Source organism: Myxocyprinus asiaticus, chromosome 20, assembly GCF_019703515.2.
Source record: "Myxocyprinus asiaticus isolate MX2 ecotype Aquarium Trade chromosome 20, UBuf_Myxa_2, whole genome shotgun sequence".
Taxonomy (NCBI): domain Eukaryota; kingdom Metazoa; phylum Chordata; class Actinopteri; order Cypriniformes; family Catostomidae; genus Myxocyprinus; species Myxocyprinus asiaticus.
This window is the reverse complement of record NC_059363.1, coordinates 18,833,338-18,849,889: the sequence shown is the minus strand read 5'-3', so window position 1 is coordinate 18,849,889 and position 16,552 is coordinate 18,833,338. Positions and strand designations below refer to the sequence as shown.

At 36.6% G+C, this 16,552-nt stretch overlaps 1 protein-coding gene across 1 annotated transcript in view; it reads right to left on the bottom strand.

Moving 5' to 3' along the window:
• The window catches only part of LOC127410650 (potassium voltage-gated channel subfamily H member 1-like), an 84,155-nt gene that overhangs the window by 26,148 nt on the left and 41,455 nt on the right, over nt 1-16,552 (bottom strand). The window contains exons 8-9 of the mRNA XM_051645768.1: nt 15,380-15,579; nt 11,140-11,392 (exon numbers count right to left, since the gene is read on the bottom strand). Of these exons, the coding sequence (XP_051501728.1) occupies nt 11,140-11,392; nt 15,380-15,579 (453 nt within the window). The remainder of the gene's footprint in view (nt 1-11,139; nt 11,393-15,379; nt 15,580-16,552) is intronic.

The following is a 16,552-nucleotide window of genomic DNA, read 5'->3' as shown; positions in this document are numbered from 1 at the left end:
GTCAAAAGTTTTGAAACACTTGACTGAAATCTTTCTCATGATCTTAAAAATCTTTTGATCTGAAGGCCTATGCTTAAATGCTTGAAATTAGTTTTGTAGACAAAAATATAATTGTGCCACCATATTATAATTTTATTTCATTATTAAATTAAAATTTAATAAAAAAAAAAAAAAAGTTTTTGAAATTGATGACTTGGACCAAATAATAAAGAAAAGCAGCCAATAAGTGCCCAACATAGATGGGAACTCCTTCAATACTGTTTAAAAAGCATCCCAGGGTGATACCTCAAGAAGTTGGTTGAGAAAATGTCAAGAGTACATGTCTGCAAATTCTAGGCAAAGGGTGACTACTTTGAAGATGCTAAAATATAACACAGTTTTGATTTATTTTGGATTTTGTTTAGTCACAACATAATTCCCATAGTTTCATTTATGTTTTTCCATAGTTTTGATGACTTTACTATTATTCTAAAATATGAAGAATAAAATTATAATAAAGAATGAGTGTTTCAAAACTTTTGATCGGTAGTGTGTTTATATATATATATATATATATATATATATATATATATATATATATATATATAAATCAAAGTGGCTGGTAAAATTGGGCATTCATTAGAGAATTAGGAAACATGCTAAGTTGAAATAATGGCTTCTCCGATAACAATGCTACAGCCAGTATATTCTACTTTGAATTTTCCATTCCGGGCCGGAATTTCTGTTTATGTTTTGGCCTGTGTGATCCCGCCCACTGCCCACTCACCAATAGAATTTCGACACCACCGGGTTGCCAGATTTGAACAAGTTTGCATGCAAACAATACTGCGTGCTGCAGCCATGGAAGCCAGCAAACAAACTGGATCAGAGATAACAGATTCCACCCGACCTAAAAAGCTTCCCCATCCATCTAAAAACCACCATGACCAGAGGCGTAGTAAAACAAGGATAAAAATTGGAGATGACTTTGGAAGATGGAGACAGCATCCTTTAAAAAAGAGATCCTTTAAAATGGATGCTGAGTTGGCTAATTTGCATGTCAACATTCTGGCAACCAGCATGAGCTTCGAGTCTGGGGCGGGGCAGACAACTCTCCAATATTTTGAATTCAGACTCTAGTACTCATTTCAAATGCTTGTTGTCAATCTTACATATAGCACCTTTAATTTCATACCCTGGTTAAAATGAATAGTTTTTCAAATGATGCATTTTGAAAGTTTTTCGATATTATAACATAGCAGTGCATGAGTAATAAAGCAAAAAATATGTGTTCATAAAGTCATAATCAGCCATGTGATCTGTCTGAAAATGAATAAAACACACAGTTGTTGTAGCGCCTCTAGTGTTAATTTCACCAGGAACCTATGGTGAAACGTAAAACGCTGCACGTAAAAGTCAGTTTGTTATAGTAATGTTTGTCTATGAGACTAGGTTGTTAAAAATGGTCTCTTCAGGTTCACTTGAGTGCTTTTTAACCAAACACAACATTGGTGTAGTGGTTAAAGCTTGGAGCTAGTAATCACAAAGTTGTTTGTGTCCATAAGCAAGACACTTAAAGGAATAGTTCACCAAAAAAATAAAAATTATGTCATTATTTATCCACCCTCATGTTGTTCCAGTCCCGTATTTATTACTTTTTTCTTATGCGGAACATAAACAGAGATGTTTTAATGAATATTCTGCCTTTTCAATGCAATGGCAGTTGATAGGGTCTCAATTATAGCTTCATAAAGGACCAAAAAGTATCATAAAGGTAGTCAATGCCACTCATGCTAAACACAATGCAAGTTCTTGCATGAACATGGGACGGGAGCTACTGTGAAAGAGCTTCTCTCATGCATTCATGAATGCACAACGAATAAAGATTTTCACTGACTTAAAATGACTTTCGTGTTGTTTCTCACCAAAACCTATCATATGCCTTCAGAAGACTTGGAATATGACATACAAGTCAAGCATGGACAACTTTTATGATACTTTTGGGTCCTTTTTTAAGCTTTAAAGTGAGTCGCTATCAAATGCCATTGCATTCAAAAGGCAGATCACGATATTCATTAAAACATCTCCTTTTGTGTTTGGAATAATAAGAAAGTCATACGGGTAGAACGATATGAGGGTGAGAAAATTATGACATAATTTTCATTTTTAAGGTGAACTATTCCTTCAGTTAGGAGGAGGGAACTTATTTTAAAAGGGAATTTAATTTAATTTAATTTGAATTTGAATTTAATTTTTAACTCATTGAGTATATTTTAATAAACTAATGGCTGAAACTATTTAACATTGACATGACATTTGTATGTAAGTGCAAGATAATTCAATATTTATTTATTTATTTATTTAATTTAATTAAAAACATTGAATGTAGTTGCTTTAGCTGGTGTTACAGCAACAAAAACCTTTAAAAATGCATCTCTTACAGATACTCTTTGTTTTTTGCTCCAGGCCATTGTCACTCTCTTTTTAAGTCTTTAATTATGGGTTGCATTTTTTAGTGCTGGGATTGAGTCTATAATAAGTGTACCAGAGCAGCACTGTCATTACAGAGGAGGACACCAGCCTAATGAGCACTCAGACAGATTCATGGTGACCTCTGACTTACTGACCTACAGTTTCTCTCAATCCACCCACTCGAGATTCATGGTCTGATCTTTATGGGTATGAGCAAATTGTAGAAGCAAAATAAAACATCTGTGGACCCCCAGACCGGCCCTAAATCAGTTTCACATGGTGCCCCGGCAGAGAGCCAAATTTAGCGAAGCATCGTTAGTTTGTCAACAGAGAAAAATACAGCCATTAGATGCAGCTTTATGGCTTCATAATCCGTAGCAGCCTAATCTTGTGCTGTGAAATAGACAGACTTTGGAAATGACAGACAATTCATCAAGCGCTGTGTAAATGTATGAGACTTGTCTGATCTCAGATCAGTGTTTGTTTATTATATCCTTATTTATGTATTGATTTAAATGAATATGATTATGAGAATATGCCAACATAAGAGAAAATATGACACAATTAATAGCAAAAAGGCATTGATTATCTGTTCCACTTACAACTGATTTTTAAAGAGTTGTGTTTTTTTTTTTTTTTTTTTTTTTTCAGGTGTTTAAAGCTTTTGGAAGTATAAAACCTTCACAGTTCTTTGTGCGCCTGGGATTATGTGTTTAAAGCAGAAGACAAAAATATATAATGCAAAAAAGCTGGAGTGATTCCAAATGAATTATAAATAAATAAATAAAAAGATTAAGAGGGAGAGATTACATAATAAGGCATTTTACAACATTCTTAAATTATTTTTCTCCTCCTCTTATTGTTACTTTTATTATCAGCTTAGGCCTGCCACATTATTAATTATTTAATGTGTTACATTCTCACAATTTCTTTTTCTATTTTTTTTCTTTCTTTTTTTAATGTATTTATCTATTTTTTATCCCATTTTCTCCCAGTTTGTAATGCCCAATTCCCACTACTTAGTAGGTCCTTGTGGTGGTGCGGTTACTCACCTCAATCCGGGTGTTGGAGGACAAGTTTCAGTTGCCTCTGCTTCTGAGACAGTCAATCCGCACATCTTATCACGTGGCTCATTGTGCATGACACCACGGAGACTCTGCATGTAGAGGCTCATGCTACTCTCCGCAATCCATGCACAATTTACCACGCACCCCATTGAGAGTGAGAACCACTAATCACGACCACGAGGAGGTTACCCCATGTGACTCTACCCTCCCTAGCAACTGGGCCAATTTGGTTGCTTAGGAGACCTGGCTGGAGTCACTCAGCACAACCTGGATTTGAACCCGCGACTCCAGGGGTGGTATTCCGCGTCAATATTCGTTGAGCTACTCAGGCCCCCTCTTTTTGTTTAATTAACGCTTTGTGAATGTTTTATTAACAGAGGGAGAGAGAGAGAGAGAGCGAGAAAGAGAGAGAGAGTATTGGACAATGTGATCAATGAGGAAATGGGGTGCAGTATGTTGGAAAAAACAAAAGCAAAAGGGAAAACAGAATACAAAGGAGTGGGTGTGGCAGCCTTTGAGTCAGTCAAGATATATGATCACATAGAAACCCTGTGAATGTAATTCATCCTCCCACAGAAAACTAAACTCAAGACAGAGAGATGCTGTTTTCATGTCAGTGAGTCTGTGGATACAGAGGAAAATGAGTATTGAATGCAGAAACATTTTAAAATCTTCAAAATGTATTAATTCAGATTCAGATATCTTTATCTGTGTCTCTGACTCGACAAATTGAACATCTGCTGACTGTAGGTACATGGGTCACAATTAGAGCTGGACGATTTTTTAATATTAATGGTATATTTGTGATGATTTGGCCGACTGATATGACATTAAGTAACACTGTGAATATCGCAATGACTTATTGTCCTTTACATTTGGTCATTAAGTTTCCTAAAGACCTAAAGACAAGTCATTAGACTAGTTTTGCAATGCCTCCTCGTCTCATGGCTCGTGAGAATGCGTTCAGACAGAAATGTTTCAATAGCACCTCTGATTTAAATTGAAGTAGCAAAAACATTTGACATGGCAATTCAATTGATTTCCGTGAATCATTTCAAACTGTCCAAGGCTGGATTTCCAAATAACGTTGCAACTTAAGCTTTTACGATCATCTTAACTAATGTCGCTTTTTATTTTACGATGGAGTAACGCCTGTTTTCCAAACCAGCAAGATCGCTCATTATTAAGTTGAACTTAAGTGCTTCATTACAAGAGTTGTCCAGTCCTAAGGTACAGATCACTTTGGCCAGTATGTCCAGGAGTTTGTCTTCTCAACATGAAAATAATGTGGAAATAATATAAAACAACAGTTGTGTGTAACCTTGTCGAGGCACTGAAAATTTTTAACTATTACAGAATTTAATTAAAGAAATGATGGCTTTTGTAAGAAGGGGTTTCAGATGTATTGATGCTCAACTTCATAGAGATGAAAAGTGACGCAATAAATTAATGTAATGTGAATGTATGCAATGTGAATCATAAGGGGCTCTCACGTAGCCAAAATTTTGTTACTTTGGCTGGAAACTGAACAGATGCACACAGAACAGTATTAAAATGTATTGGACTACTCATAGACCTATCTAAATATTAATAGATCATCTGGTTAGAGTTCAAGGCTCTGTGTACTTGTAGCCTTACTGCCATTACATAACATGCAATTTGTTAATGCCATGTAAAAAGACTATAGGCGAGCCCATTTGAACCAACCACTGGAGGAAGGAAAAAGAGGAGGAGGATGAAGAGAGGGAGAGGGAATTGCTCATTGCCAGGCACGTGCAGAGGGGGTGGCTCTAGGGGCTCGAGCCCCTGCTCTTTTGCTGAGGTGCCCCTCTGAAGTGTTCCAGGGTTTGCAAATCCCACCCAAAATGTAAGCTTGCACATCCACACGAAATGACGTTTGTAATGCTTAATAATAGTATGTAGGGGTGTAAAAATGCACCAATATTATGCTAAAACTTTGATGCATCGATTACAGAATGTAATAATCAATTATAATGACTATGATTATACCCAATGTGTTCAGAGGCCATCTAAGATTACATGCATTCTCTCGCAACAGACGCGGGCCGTGCGACTGAGGAAACAAATGCGCACTTTAAATTAAGAACGTTTAGTTTGGATTTCTGCTGAATTGTTCATAACTGTGCACGTCTATATAAGCAAAATAAGTTAACTGTTGTTCTTTTCTTCCCTAATTAAGATATATTATACATCAAAAGGAAAACAGCTTGGAACGGTACTTGCTGATGTTATATTTTGCATATTGTGGAATTTTTGGAGAATACATGCACATGGAAAGGTAGGCAATACTATACTGCGCTTTCACTCACGATCATTATTTGTCCTTAACATGTTAAACGGCATTACGTTTTGTAATTCTGTGAGCCTGCTTGGTTTAAAGATCAGTCTTATCTGCCTGTATAGATGACAGATATCATTTATATTTCAATTATTGGTTCAGTAAATGTTTCGGTGATGATATAATTATTATGCATAATCAGCAGTCTACATACTGTCTGTTCATGTTAGTCAGACATGATACTATCCTTTATTTATATTGGCTCATAATTAACATAACAGCGTTATTTTTCTTTTTTATTGTGAACCAAACCTCCCTATACTTCATAAATACAAAAACGTTCAGAAAAGGTTTTGAATCTTCTTACAGTTGTGCATTCTTCTGTTCAACACAATGCATTATGCATTATTTATTTTCCACAATTAAGTTTTTAAACCAGTGAATCTAACCTAAACCTAGGAGTGTTTTTTTTTGCAAATATGTATCTTTAAATACAGCTTGGCATTAGGAAAATTAGTCAGTCCGTTTGTGAGTCTTTTTGAATGATTTATTAAAAGAACTGGTTCACAAGAGTCATTTTCGACTGCACTGGATGCGCTGTCTCTTTTCATTCACTAAACATAATTGGTTCATAAGAGTCATTTATTTGTCACATTACACTGGATGCTCTGTCTGTTTTGATTCACTAAAAAGAATCGGTTCTTAAGAGTCACTTGTTTGTGAATTCAGAATACACGCGCTGGATGTTGCTGTGTTCCGCCCGTGAGGACAATCTCATTTGAAAAATGTACTTGCCATTTTTTGGAGGTATACAGTCTTTTTAATCTCACCAACATTCAATTCAGACTGCAAATGGACATTCACAACTCAGGACAATATGTTTTCTTTTGTCATGGGGCTGGTTGGGGAGTATGGGGTGCCATTTGTAAAATAAAACATGTCACAAAAACTGGTTCAATTTTGTCAGATTTAACAACAAAATCTGCTCAATTTGGCCAGATTTATGTAAATAAGCATTTAATATTTTTTTCTCTATTTTTTTTATCCATTTATTGTGCAACAAATACTTAAAAATAAATATCAAACCTAAATGTTAAATCTAAATCTTCAATTTAAATCTAAATGTAAAATGTTAAATCTAAATGTAAAACTCAAATATAAATATTAAATATAAATCAAATCCAACATGTAAATCTAAATATAAATCTTAAATGTAAATGATTATAAATCCTAAATATAAATTCTATATGTAAATCTTAAATCAAAATCCAAATGTTAAATCTAAAATTAAATCTAAAATATAAATCTTAAATATAAAAATTAAATATAAATGTTAAATATAAATATAAATCTTGAGTTAAACATTTAGAGGACATGCAAATTAATAACACCCCTGGGCTGTCTTGACTGATGACGTAAGCAGTGCGACAGGGCAGCAGAGAGCAGTGACAGATGACCCTGTGTTCCAAACGGGATAAATCCGACTCAGAAGGGCACTTAGAGGGAACGATCGTGGCCGCCATGTTGAAGGGACGTTCCATACCTAAGGGTTTATAAAAAGTTGCTTCGAAGGGCCCTTCAAAACTAGCATTTCCGTAGGGTTCAACTGATGGGCACTTTGCTGCCAACCGGAACCAGACAGGTTTGCCAAGTGTACTGTAAATGAAACCAGCTGCAACTACAAACACAATCTGGTTCTATATACAAAAACATGTGACCTCTCTTCATCTCTGTGGTTTATAAAAGCTTTTAATCATTCTAATGAACTTTTTAAAATAATTTTTAATCCCTGGCTTTCTTTTTGAAACTGGATAATATTTGTTATTTTACTGTAAATTTGCTGGATCTGTTATTTAAAAAAAAAGTTGAAATAAAAGAATTATACACTGTGGCATTTTATTTATTTAATAATTGAACATGCACTGTACATTTGTTTACAGGTTAGTTTTTTTTTTAATTAAAATAAAACTTTTTAAATAAATAATCATTTGTTTTAATAATAATAATGATTTAAATAATTTATTTTCAGTTTGCATTCTGAATTCTGTTAGTGAGGCAAAATCATGTACAGTATAAAGATTTCTGATTAGCTGCAGGTGATGTTCATTAGCCTTTGTGCGACGGCAGCGGCACCTTTGGCTTGGATAGATGATGCTGAATTGCGTTTCAAAAGACCAATGTTTTTGAGCCCTACACCCTTCAACCCTCCGAAGCTTTAACTCTGGAGGGTAAACCCTTTGAAGGGATTAGGGCATAGGCATGAAATGCATGTTGGCAGATTCACTCGTGAGGTGTCTTCAATGAGCCACCTTCCTGCAGAGTTAGGACCTCCTGCAGAGCACAGCCTGCTCCAACACACCTGCCTGGAAGTTGGAAGGTGGCCCTCCTGGAAGAGGACTGGACACCACTGATACACACTATTTGCAAAAAATGTTATTACATTTATTTCTGATTTGTTAGGCTATCTGTTCTTTTGAAATCTCAATTTAGCAAAAGACTGCTGAGGACAGTAAATACAATAAGAATATTTTTTCCCAAAAAATGTCTACCTCAAAAGTAGAGGTCGATCGACATGGGTTTTTTGATGGCCGATGCTAATATCTTAGAGAGCAGGGTGGCCGATGATCGAAAGCCTATAAAGCTGATATATCACGCAATTTAATTAAAAGATAGTAAATAACACGTCCACAACATTGCTACATTGAAATTAATATTTATTCTACATAATATTTACTAAAATAGCTTTAAATAAATAATTTGAAAATGAATCAACTTGAATTTTTTTTTTTACTTTTAAAACTTTGTAAAAAAAAAAAACAGATTTATACTTTAAATAGCAACTTCTTGATTCTGTAATCCTATTATAGTATTTTTTCACAAATAAAGAAATTGTTCAAACATATGTATAAAAAGTAAACTGTTACCAACAGTGCACTTAGTAATTTACTAAATTACATACAGTACACAGTGAATATGATATAACGCAGCATGGTTTAAAATCAAATCAAGGGTTAAAAGTTGCTCGCTCGTGCATGTCCAGTGATCATAGAAATCTCCTGACCGCATCTAATTCACACGGCTTGGATCCTTCGCACAGACGGACCATCACATAACATTAATAAGTCAGAGACGCACAGAGTACACATGTTTTCAGGCTGATACAATGCACACTTCATCAGATCTAATAGCTGGATTCGCCAAAGTTTGCAAGGTTTGTGGAATTAAATGTTTATTAGATATTTAACGACTTGTTTAAATGGTATAACTGTGTATTTGCTGAATGCCGACGGAATGCCTTTATTTGTATTTGCATGGGTACAAATGTGCAACCACATAATTCAGTGATGCAAAGAATAAAAATACAAAATTTTGTGCATGTTCCGCAAATCCTGAATCCTCGCTAAGAATCTTCTCACCCTTTAAACCGTGATTGCTAGATCGCTGATTGAAGACACTTCGAGTGAATCTGCCGCTGCTCTCTGCTGCCCTGTCGCACTGCCCAGGGGAGTTATTCATTTGCATGTCCTCTAAATGTTTAACTCAAGATTTAGATTTAGATATAACATTTATATTTTAGATTTACATTTAAGATTTATATTTTAGATTTACATTTAGATTTAACATTTGGATTTAGATTTAGATTTAAGATTTACATTTAGGATTTTGATTAATCATTTATATTTAAGATTTACTGTATATTTAGATTTATATGTAGGATTTATATTTAACATTTAGATTTAGATTTAACATTTATATTTGAGTTATACATTTAGTTTTAACATTTTCATTTTACATTTAGATTTAAATTGAAGATTTAGATTTAGATTTGATATTTATTTGTAAGTATTTGTTACACAATAAATGATTTTAAAAAATATTAAACACTTATTTACATAAATCTGGCCAAATTGAGCAGATTTTATTGTTAAATCTGACAAAATTTAACCAGTTTTTGTAACGTTTTATTTTACAAACGGCACCCCATAGGAGAGCACCATTGCTGGAAAACAGTGCAAGAAACTGCTGTTTCTCATGAAGCCGAGAAGTAAGTGCAGCTTGTGTTTCGTGATGTTTTTGAACCTGTGCTTGAGCGTAACATCATCCGTCTGCAGCACTGGCGCAGGCGCACTTTGGTCAGAGTGGAAGAAATGTGTTTAAAGCATTTACATGCCAGTCTAAGGCGATTAAAATAGGAGTACTCCATATATCTTACTGCGATTATTATTACTCTGATTATTAGCATAATCACAATATCATAATCACAATATTCTGTTTAATCGCAGTATTGCTTTAATCAGATCAAGCATTTCTTATTGGATTTTCTAAAATTACGGACAGGTTCCCGGGGCATGTTAACACAAATGTGGTCATGCAATTTTGCCATTTTACAAATGCCATCCAAGTGTGGTAAGTGATCAGACCAGTAATATTTGTGAATCAGCATCAGAAAAACATCTCAAAGTTATCACTACACCAAATGTGCATTTAAATACATTTTTGAAGCCGACTACAAAAGCAGTTTAAGAATTTTAAAGTAACTTTATGGCACTAATCCAATTAAATATGAAATGTATTTGTGCATTGATGGACAAAACCCTTCCAAAGACATTGCGAGTCGACACATGATTATATTACACACAGAGTGATAATTCAAATAATAATTGAAAAAATGTTGGTTAGATTTGCAATGTAAAGCTAAAAAAACATGCAAACATTCATCCGAATGCTTCTTTAGATTTGACGTAGAATCCTACGCAGCTGACAGGATACTAACATTTGGAAGGCAGAGTTTACATTGCACAGTGATGTTTTTGCCCTGTGTCTCCTTAAAAATGAAATTATTTCTATAGATCTAGTGGTTAAATGCTGAGGTAGACTGCTCCATCTTCACTTGGCTGGCTAGTAACGAGTATCAGTTCTGAGTGTAATACACAACCCTACTCCTTTCTTCCGAAAACAATCGAAGATTTACCGAACGTATTTCAGCGGTGTGCTTATTCAGAATAAAAATTTTAAAAAATTAAAAAAAGAGAATGATTAGGATGATCAGTAAATTATAAACAATTTACTGCCATTGCCTTATGTAATCATGTAATCTATAAAAAGTAACTGTAGTCTGATTACAAGTATTTTAAAATGTAATTTAATCCAATCCAATTAAAAGTACTTGGTTTTGTAATCTGATTACATAATCCAGATTACATGTAATCCATTACTTTCCAGCACTGACTGTATTTCAAAATCATCAAAGGGTTTGAAAAATATCAAGATATAATTTTTTTAGATATATCGCCAAGCCCTAGTCACAATGTGTCCTCTTACCCAGAATTGCGACCACCTCGTCATCTTGGATGACCTCCAGTGACCCTGACACCACAAAACAGAGGCTGTCCACGCTCTCGCCCGCATGGTAGATGAGATCGCCTGGAGCACAGTGGATGGTCTGGAACTCCATTGCTAGAGCTCGCAAACAGCCGTCACTGGCCAAACGGAAAGCAGGATGTTCCTTAAAAACCTTCCTGTTCAGGTGCACACAAATATCAGCACGCATGTCTTTCGGACAGATCTGTAAAACCTACGGGGAGAGAAAAAGTGAGACAGACAAACAGAGAGAAAGAGTGAGAGAGATTAAAGGATGTGTCTCAAATCCAAGAGCCGTATTTCCTGACTGAATGCCAAAAGTTCAGTGAAATCCAAAAAAGTACTTCAACCAAAACAATGGTTATATTGCAAAGCTGACAACATGCCAAACAACAAAACAAAGGAACACAAGCAGCATAGTGCATGAGTAATCTGTCCTGTCGCCTTGTGTTTTTTGTAACTTAAAGTGTTTTACCATATTACAATAATATCTTGATGTAAAAAAATACCTCGTATCCCATTTTAATATTCACCGTCAACAATAAATAAGCTATTTCTAAGTTGATTTCATCTAAAAGTGTAACACTATCGTGCTATTAAAACTTTCGTCTGTTTGTTTAAGAATCCTGTCCAGCCCTTCCAATCTGGCTCAACCAATGGCGTGAGTTTTTTGTGGGCAGAACTATTTGCTAATGGGAGACTAACAAATGGGAGATGGAGGGAGTTTTCTGGAATCTGTTTTAATACAGTGATTATTTTTGCGATTCTGCATGGTGACATAGGTCACGTCTACACTAATACATTTTCATGTGAAAATGTATTAATTTTGCTATGTTTACACCTCTTATCCACACTCAAATGGAATTTTCCTCCACCAGAGATGGAGTGCTTCAAAAACGGTCTCCATTTCCAAATGTCTGAAAACTGAAAATTGTTATTAACAATTTTATTGATTCCAAAAATAAAACATACAAACACAACATAAAAAATGGAATCAATTATTCACATTAACCCCCCCCCCCCTCCCCCCCAGTACAGTGGTCACCAACAATTAGATAATCATAATAAAATAAATTTAAAAAATAAATTAAAAAAACAAGATATACATTCAAACAAAATCAATAAAACACATACCCAACTAAACTACAAATCCCTCTCCACAGCCATTACCTGAGAATCATCCAAAAAAGCCAAATACCCCCCCACTTCCTGACGAACAAATCCCATTTCCCCAGCCTTCTAAAAAACATCTCCTCAAATGCCGCCACCTCGCCCATCTCCCCGCACCATTCCCTAAATGAGGGTGCCCCAGCCGACTTCCATCCCCTGAGGATGATTTTTTTACCAATCATGACTCTGGCTAGGACCCAACTTTTTAAATAACTGTCCCCCATGTCCGGAGTCATCCCATCACCCAGGATACAGAGTCTGGGGCTAAATGAAAGTTCAGAGTTCAACACCTCACTCATAAAGTTCTGAACCCTCAACCAAAATTCTTGGATCTTTAAACATCCCCAAAATACATGTATTGTGTCCCCGTCTTCTGATTGGCACCGCCAGCAGGTGGGTGTGTCGTTAAGACCCAACCTATACAATCTAGAGGGGGTCCAGTAGAACCGATGCAAAATCTTAAATTGCATCAGACAGACCCTTGCATCTCTAGATGCAGACTTGATGCGTTTTAGGATCCTGGCCCACACTCCCTCCTCCAATACCAATAAAATCCTTCTCCCATAATCTCTTGAGAGAAGACGAAGCTCCATCCCCCAGACTCTGAATCAACAGGGAGTAATACACTGATGCATCATGACCTTTCCCAAAAGCAGTAATCATCATTTCCAGAGTATCTGCTGCTTTAGGGGGTATACACTACTCCCAAAAATAGTGCAGAGCAATTGGCGCAGCTGTAAATACCTAAAGAACTGGGATCTAGGAATCTTAAAATGTTGAACCAAATTATCAAAAGATCTCAGTACTCCACTCTCATATAGGACACTGAGTGTAGTAACCCCCCTCCCAATCCACTCTGACCAACAGAAAGGGGACTTATTAATGTGTAATTTTGGGTTCAGCCATATGCTCGAGGCAACATTTAAAAAAGTGTCTGAATTAAACACTCTGGACACTTTCGTCCAAACCAGGTGCAGATGCGAGAAAACGGGGTGTGACTTAACTTCTCCGATTAGTTTGATCGAAAGGTTTTGCAATGCCGAAATAGGGGCAAGAACTTCCTGTTCAATATAAAACCAGAGAGGGGCTCTCTCAGGTGGGAGCGACCAATGGGCCAAATGTCTGAGACTGAACGCCTAATTATAGAACAAAAACTTGGGTAGGCCTAGCCCACCTTTGTCAATCGGCCTATGTAACTTATTGAAATGTAACCTGGGATGCTTACCATTCCAAATGAAGGACTTCACTATGCTATCAAATTGTTTGAAATAAGAGAGGGGGGACATCTACAGGGAGAGACTGCAGCAGGTAGTTAAATTTTGGAATGCAGTTCATTTTAATAACATTAACCTTCCCAATCATGGATAAATGTAATAAAGCCCACCTGCCCACATCACTCGAAAAACTTTTTATTAAAGGCTCAAAATTAACTCTAACTAAATCACATAAATTTGCTGGGAATAAAATGCCCAAATACTTAATGCCCTGTTTGGGCCACTGGAAGGCGCCCGGCTGAAAAACCGTTACTGGGCAGTAAGCTGTCAGAGCTAAAGCTCCGGATTTAGACCAGTTAACTCTGTATCCCGTAAATTTAGAAAAGAAATTGATAATTCTGTGGAGGCAAGGCACAGATCTAGTGGGGTTGGAGACGAATAATAAAATATCTTTTGCGTAAAGCAAAAGCTTATGCGCCACTCCTCCTGCCATCACCCCTGGAAAATCATCCTCTTTTCTTATCGCAGCTGCTAATGGTTCCAGGGCAAGACAGAACAATAATGGGGAAAGTGGGCAACCCTGCCGGGTGCCCCTATCCAGAGTAAAATAAGCTGAAATTAATCCATTTGTTTGTACCGCCACTACCGGGTGTCTATAAAGTAACTTAATCCATCCAATAAAAGTATTCCCAAACCTGTATATTTCCAAAATCTTTAAAAGATAATCCCATTCTACCATATCAAACGCCTTTTCGGCGTCAAGTGAGATGGCAGCGATCGGAGTCTGATCATTCGTCACTGACCACATGATATTGATGAAACGCCTAATGTTATCAGAAGAGCTGCGGCCCCTAATAAACCCCACCTGATCTATATGTATAAGAGATGTCATAACTTTACTTAATCGGTTAGCCAAAAGTTTTGCCAAAATTTTTACATCTAGCTGGATCAGGGAAATTGGACGGTAACTCTTACACTCGCTTTGACCTTTGTCCATTTTGCTCTTTGGAGCTTCAAAATTTTGGCAACCAATCACTTGCATTGTGAGGACCTACATAGCTGAAATATTCTTCTAAAAATATTAATTTGTGTTCTGCAGATGAAAGAAAGTCACATCTGGGATGTCAGGAGGGTGAGTAAATCATGAGAGAGTAAATTAATTTTTGTTTGAATTATATGTTAAATGTTACATTTTTAGCAAGTTGAAACTTAACTTTTTACAGTGTGTATTGATTGTTTTTATGGTTCCTCCTTGTTGTTTGACTTGTCCCTAAAAGGGAGAACAAGAAAAGAGTGAATAGAGGTATAGGACAAGAGTGTTGGTATGTATGTGTGCATCTGAGCACATTAATGTCCCTGAGCCACCATTCCCTGCAGCCCCACACATGGATGCAGTTGTCACGGAGACATAGAGGCTGGCTCTAGGGAAGACAGTGTGAGTCTGTGTGATGAGACAGCTAAATCACGCAAGAGAGAGAGAGATAGATAGATAGATAGAGAGAGAGAGAGAGAGAGAAAGAGAGGGAGAGAGTGAGGAACGGAGAGAAAGACGAGATGACAGCTGGAGCATTCTGACAGTGACCGCCCAAGGGACAGGGACTTCATATCCACAGAGTCATGCTGTTCCCCTCCTGTGATTTGAGTCTAAACGACTTCAGGACAGGATGAGTCTAAACACACAGTGTGAGAAAGCATCTCACTAAAGAATCACTAATGGATAAAAATACTTAGCCACACACACACACATTTAAGAACAAGAGCTAATAATACACAAACTCTTGAGCTGCTGAGAGGTGTCCAGAGTTGCTGGTGTTCACCTTTTCAGTGTCGATCCCATGGGACATGGACCAGGTGGAGGCAATATAATCCATAACCCTCTCGCTCAGGCCTTTGGGCACCTGGTACAGCTTCAGGAAGTCCCGAACACTGTTGAGCATCTCGTGATAACGGTTAGTGTTGGCATACATTTGCTGGAAGATAGTCGTCACATTACCAAAGATGGTGGCATAGAGGAGAGCTATGAGAAAAAGAGAGAAAGGGAGAGATTAGCATGAGCTTTTTTTGATCAAATGAAAACACAAAACAGGCATAGGTGACCATTCAAATGAAATTGTATACATATAATGTGGAAATATATAGCATTTTATCACAAAGTTCTCTGGGATACTTGATTCTTATTGGTCAGTCGGTTCAGCAATTAAATAAATCCCTTCAGGGTGATATTAGACCCCTCTTCTTCGTCTTATCACCCTGTCTGGGGTTATTTTATGATAATGACCAGCTGAATGCACATTATCTCCTACATAAAGCATTTATACAAAACAAACAGCTTTACCAGTGTCACATAGTAATTTACAGAATTTGAAGCGTAATAATTTCTACACACATAATAGTGTATTTAATAACAGTGTAATACATTGTAATTACACTTGCTGATGTGGTCTGTTTGGATTCAGTAAAGGGGCGGTCACACTAGATTTAGAGTGTGTGAAATTATTTCGGACACCGCAACGAACCAGGATATGATGTCACGTTCAAGGGCTTCTTGTTTGTATAAATAATAAATTACAAATAACAAACAGATTCGCAGGTTAGAGTCCAGCCAACTTTCACGAAATTTCTGAGCATGAACTTGGTTCCAGTCTCCTGCGCTCAGATGCATTTGAACGGAGCGCAAAGTCTAGTGTGCCCCACCTTTATGGAGCATACTGATCAAAACTGATGGAAATCTGAAGGTGTGTGTGTGTGTGTGTGTGTGTGTGTGTGTGTGTGAGCATTAGATTCGCCATCTTACAAGCTTTTTCTTTGTAGTTGGCTGCTAGGTATGCTACATGAGAAAATTATTGTTTCATAAGTTACCAGCTCCATAAAAAGGACAGAGAGAGAGGCAGAGAGAGAGAGAGAGAGAGAGATGATCATGATGATGAATGACACAGTAAATTGTAAATGAGAGAGAGTACAGGACAGAAGCAAGATAACACAATAAAGAC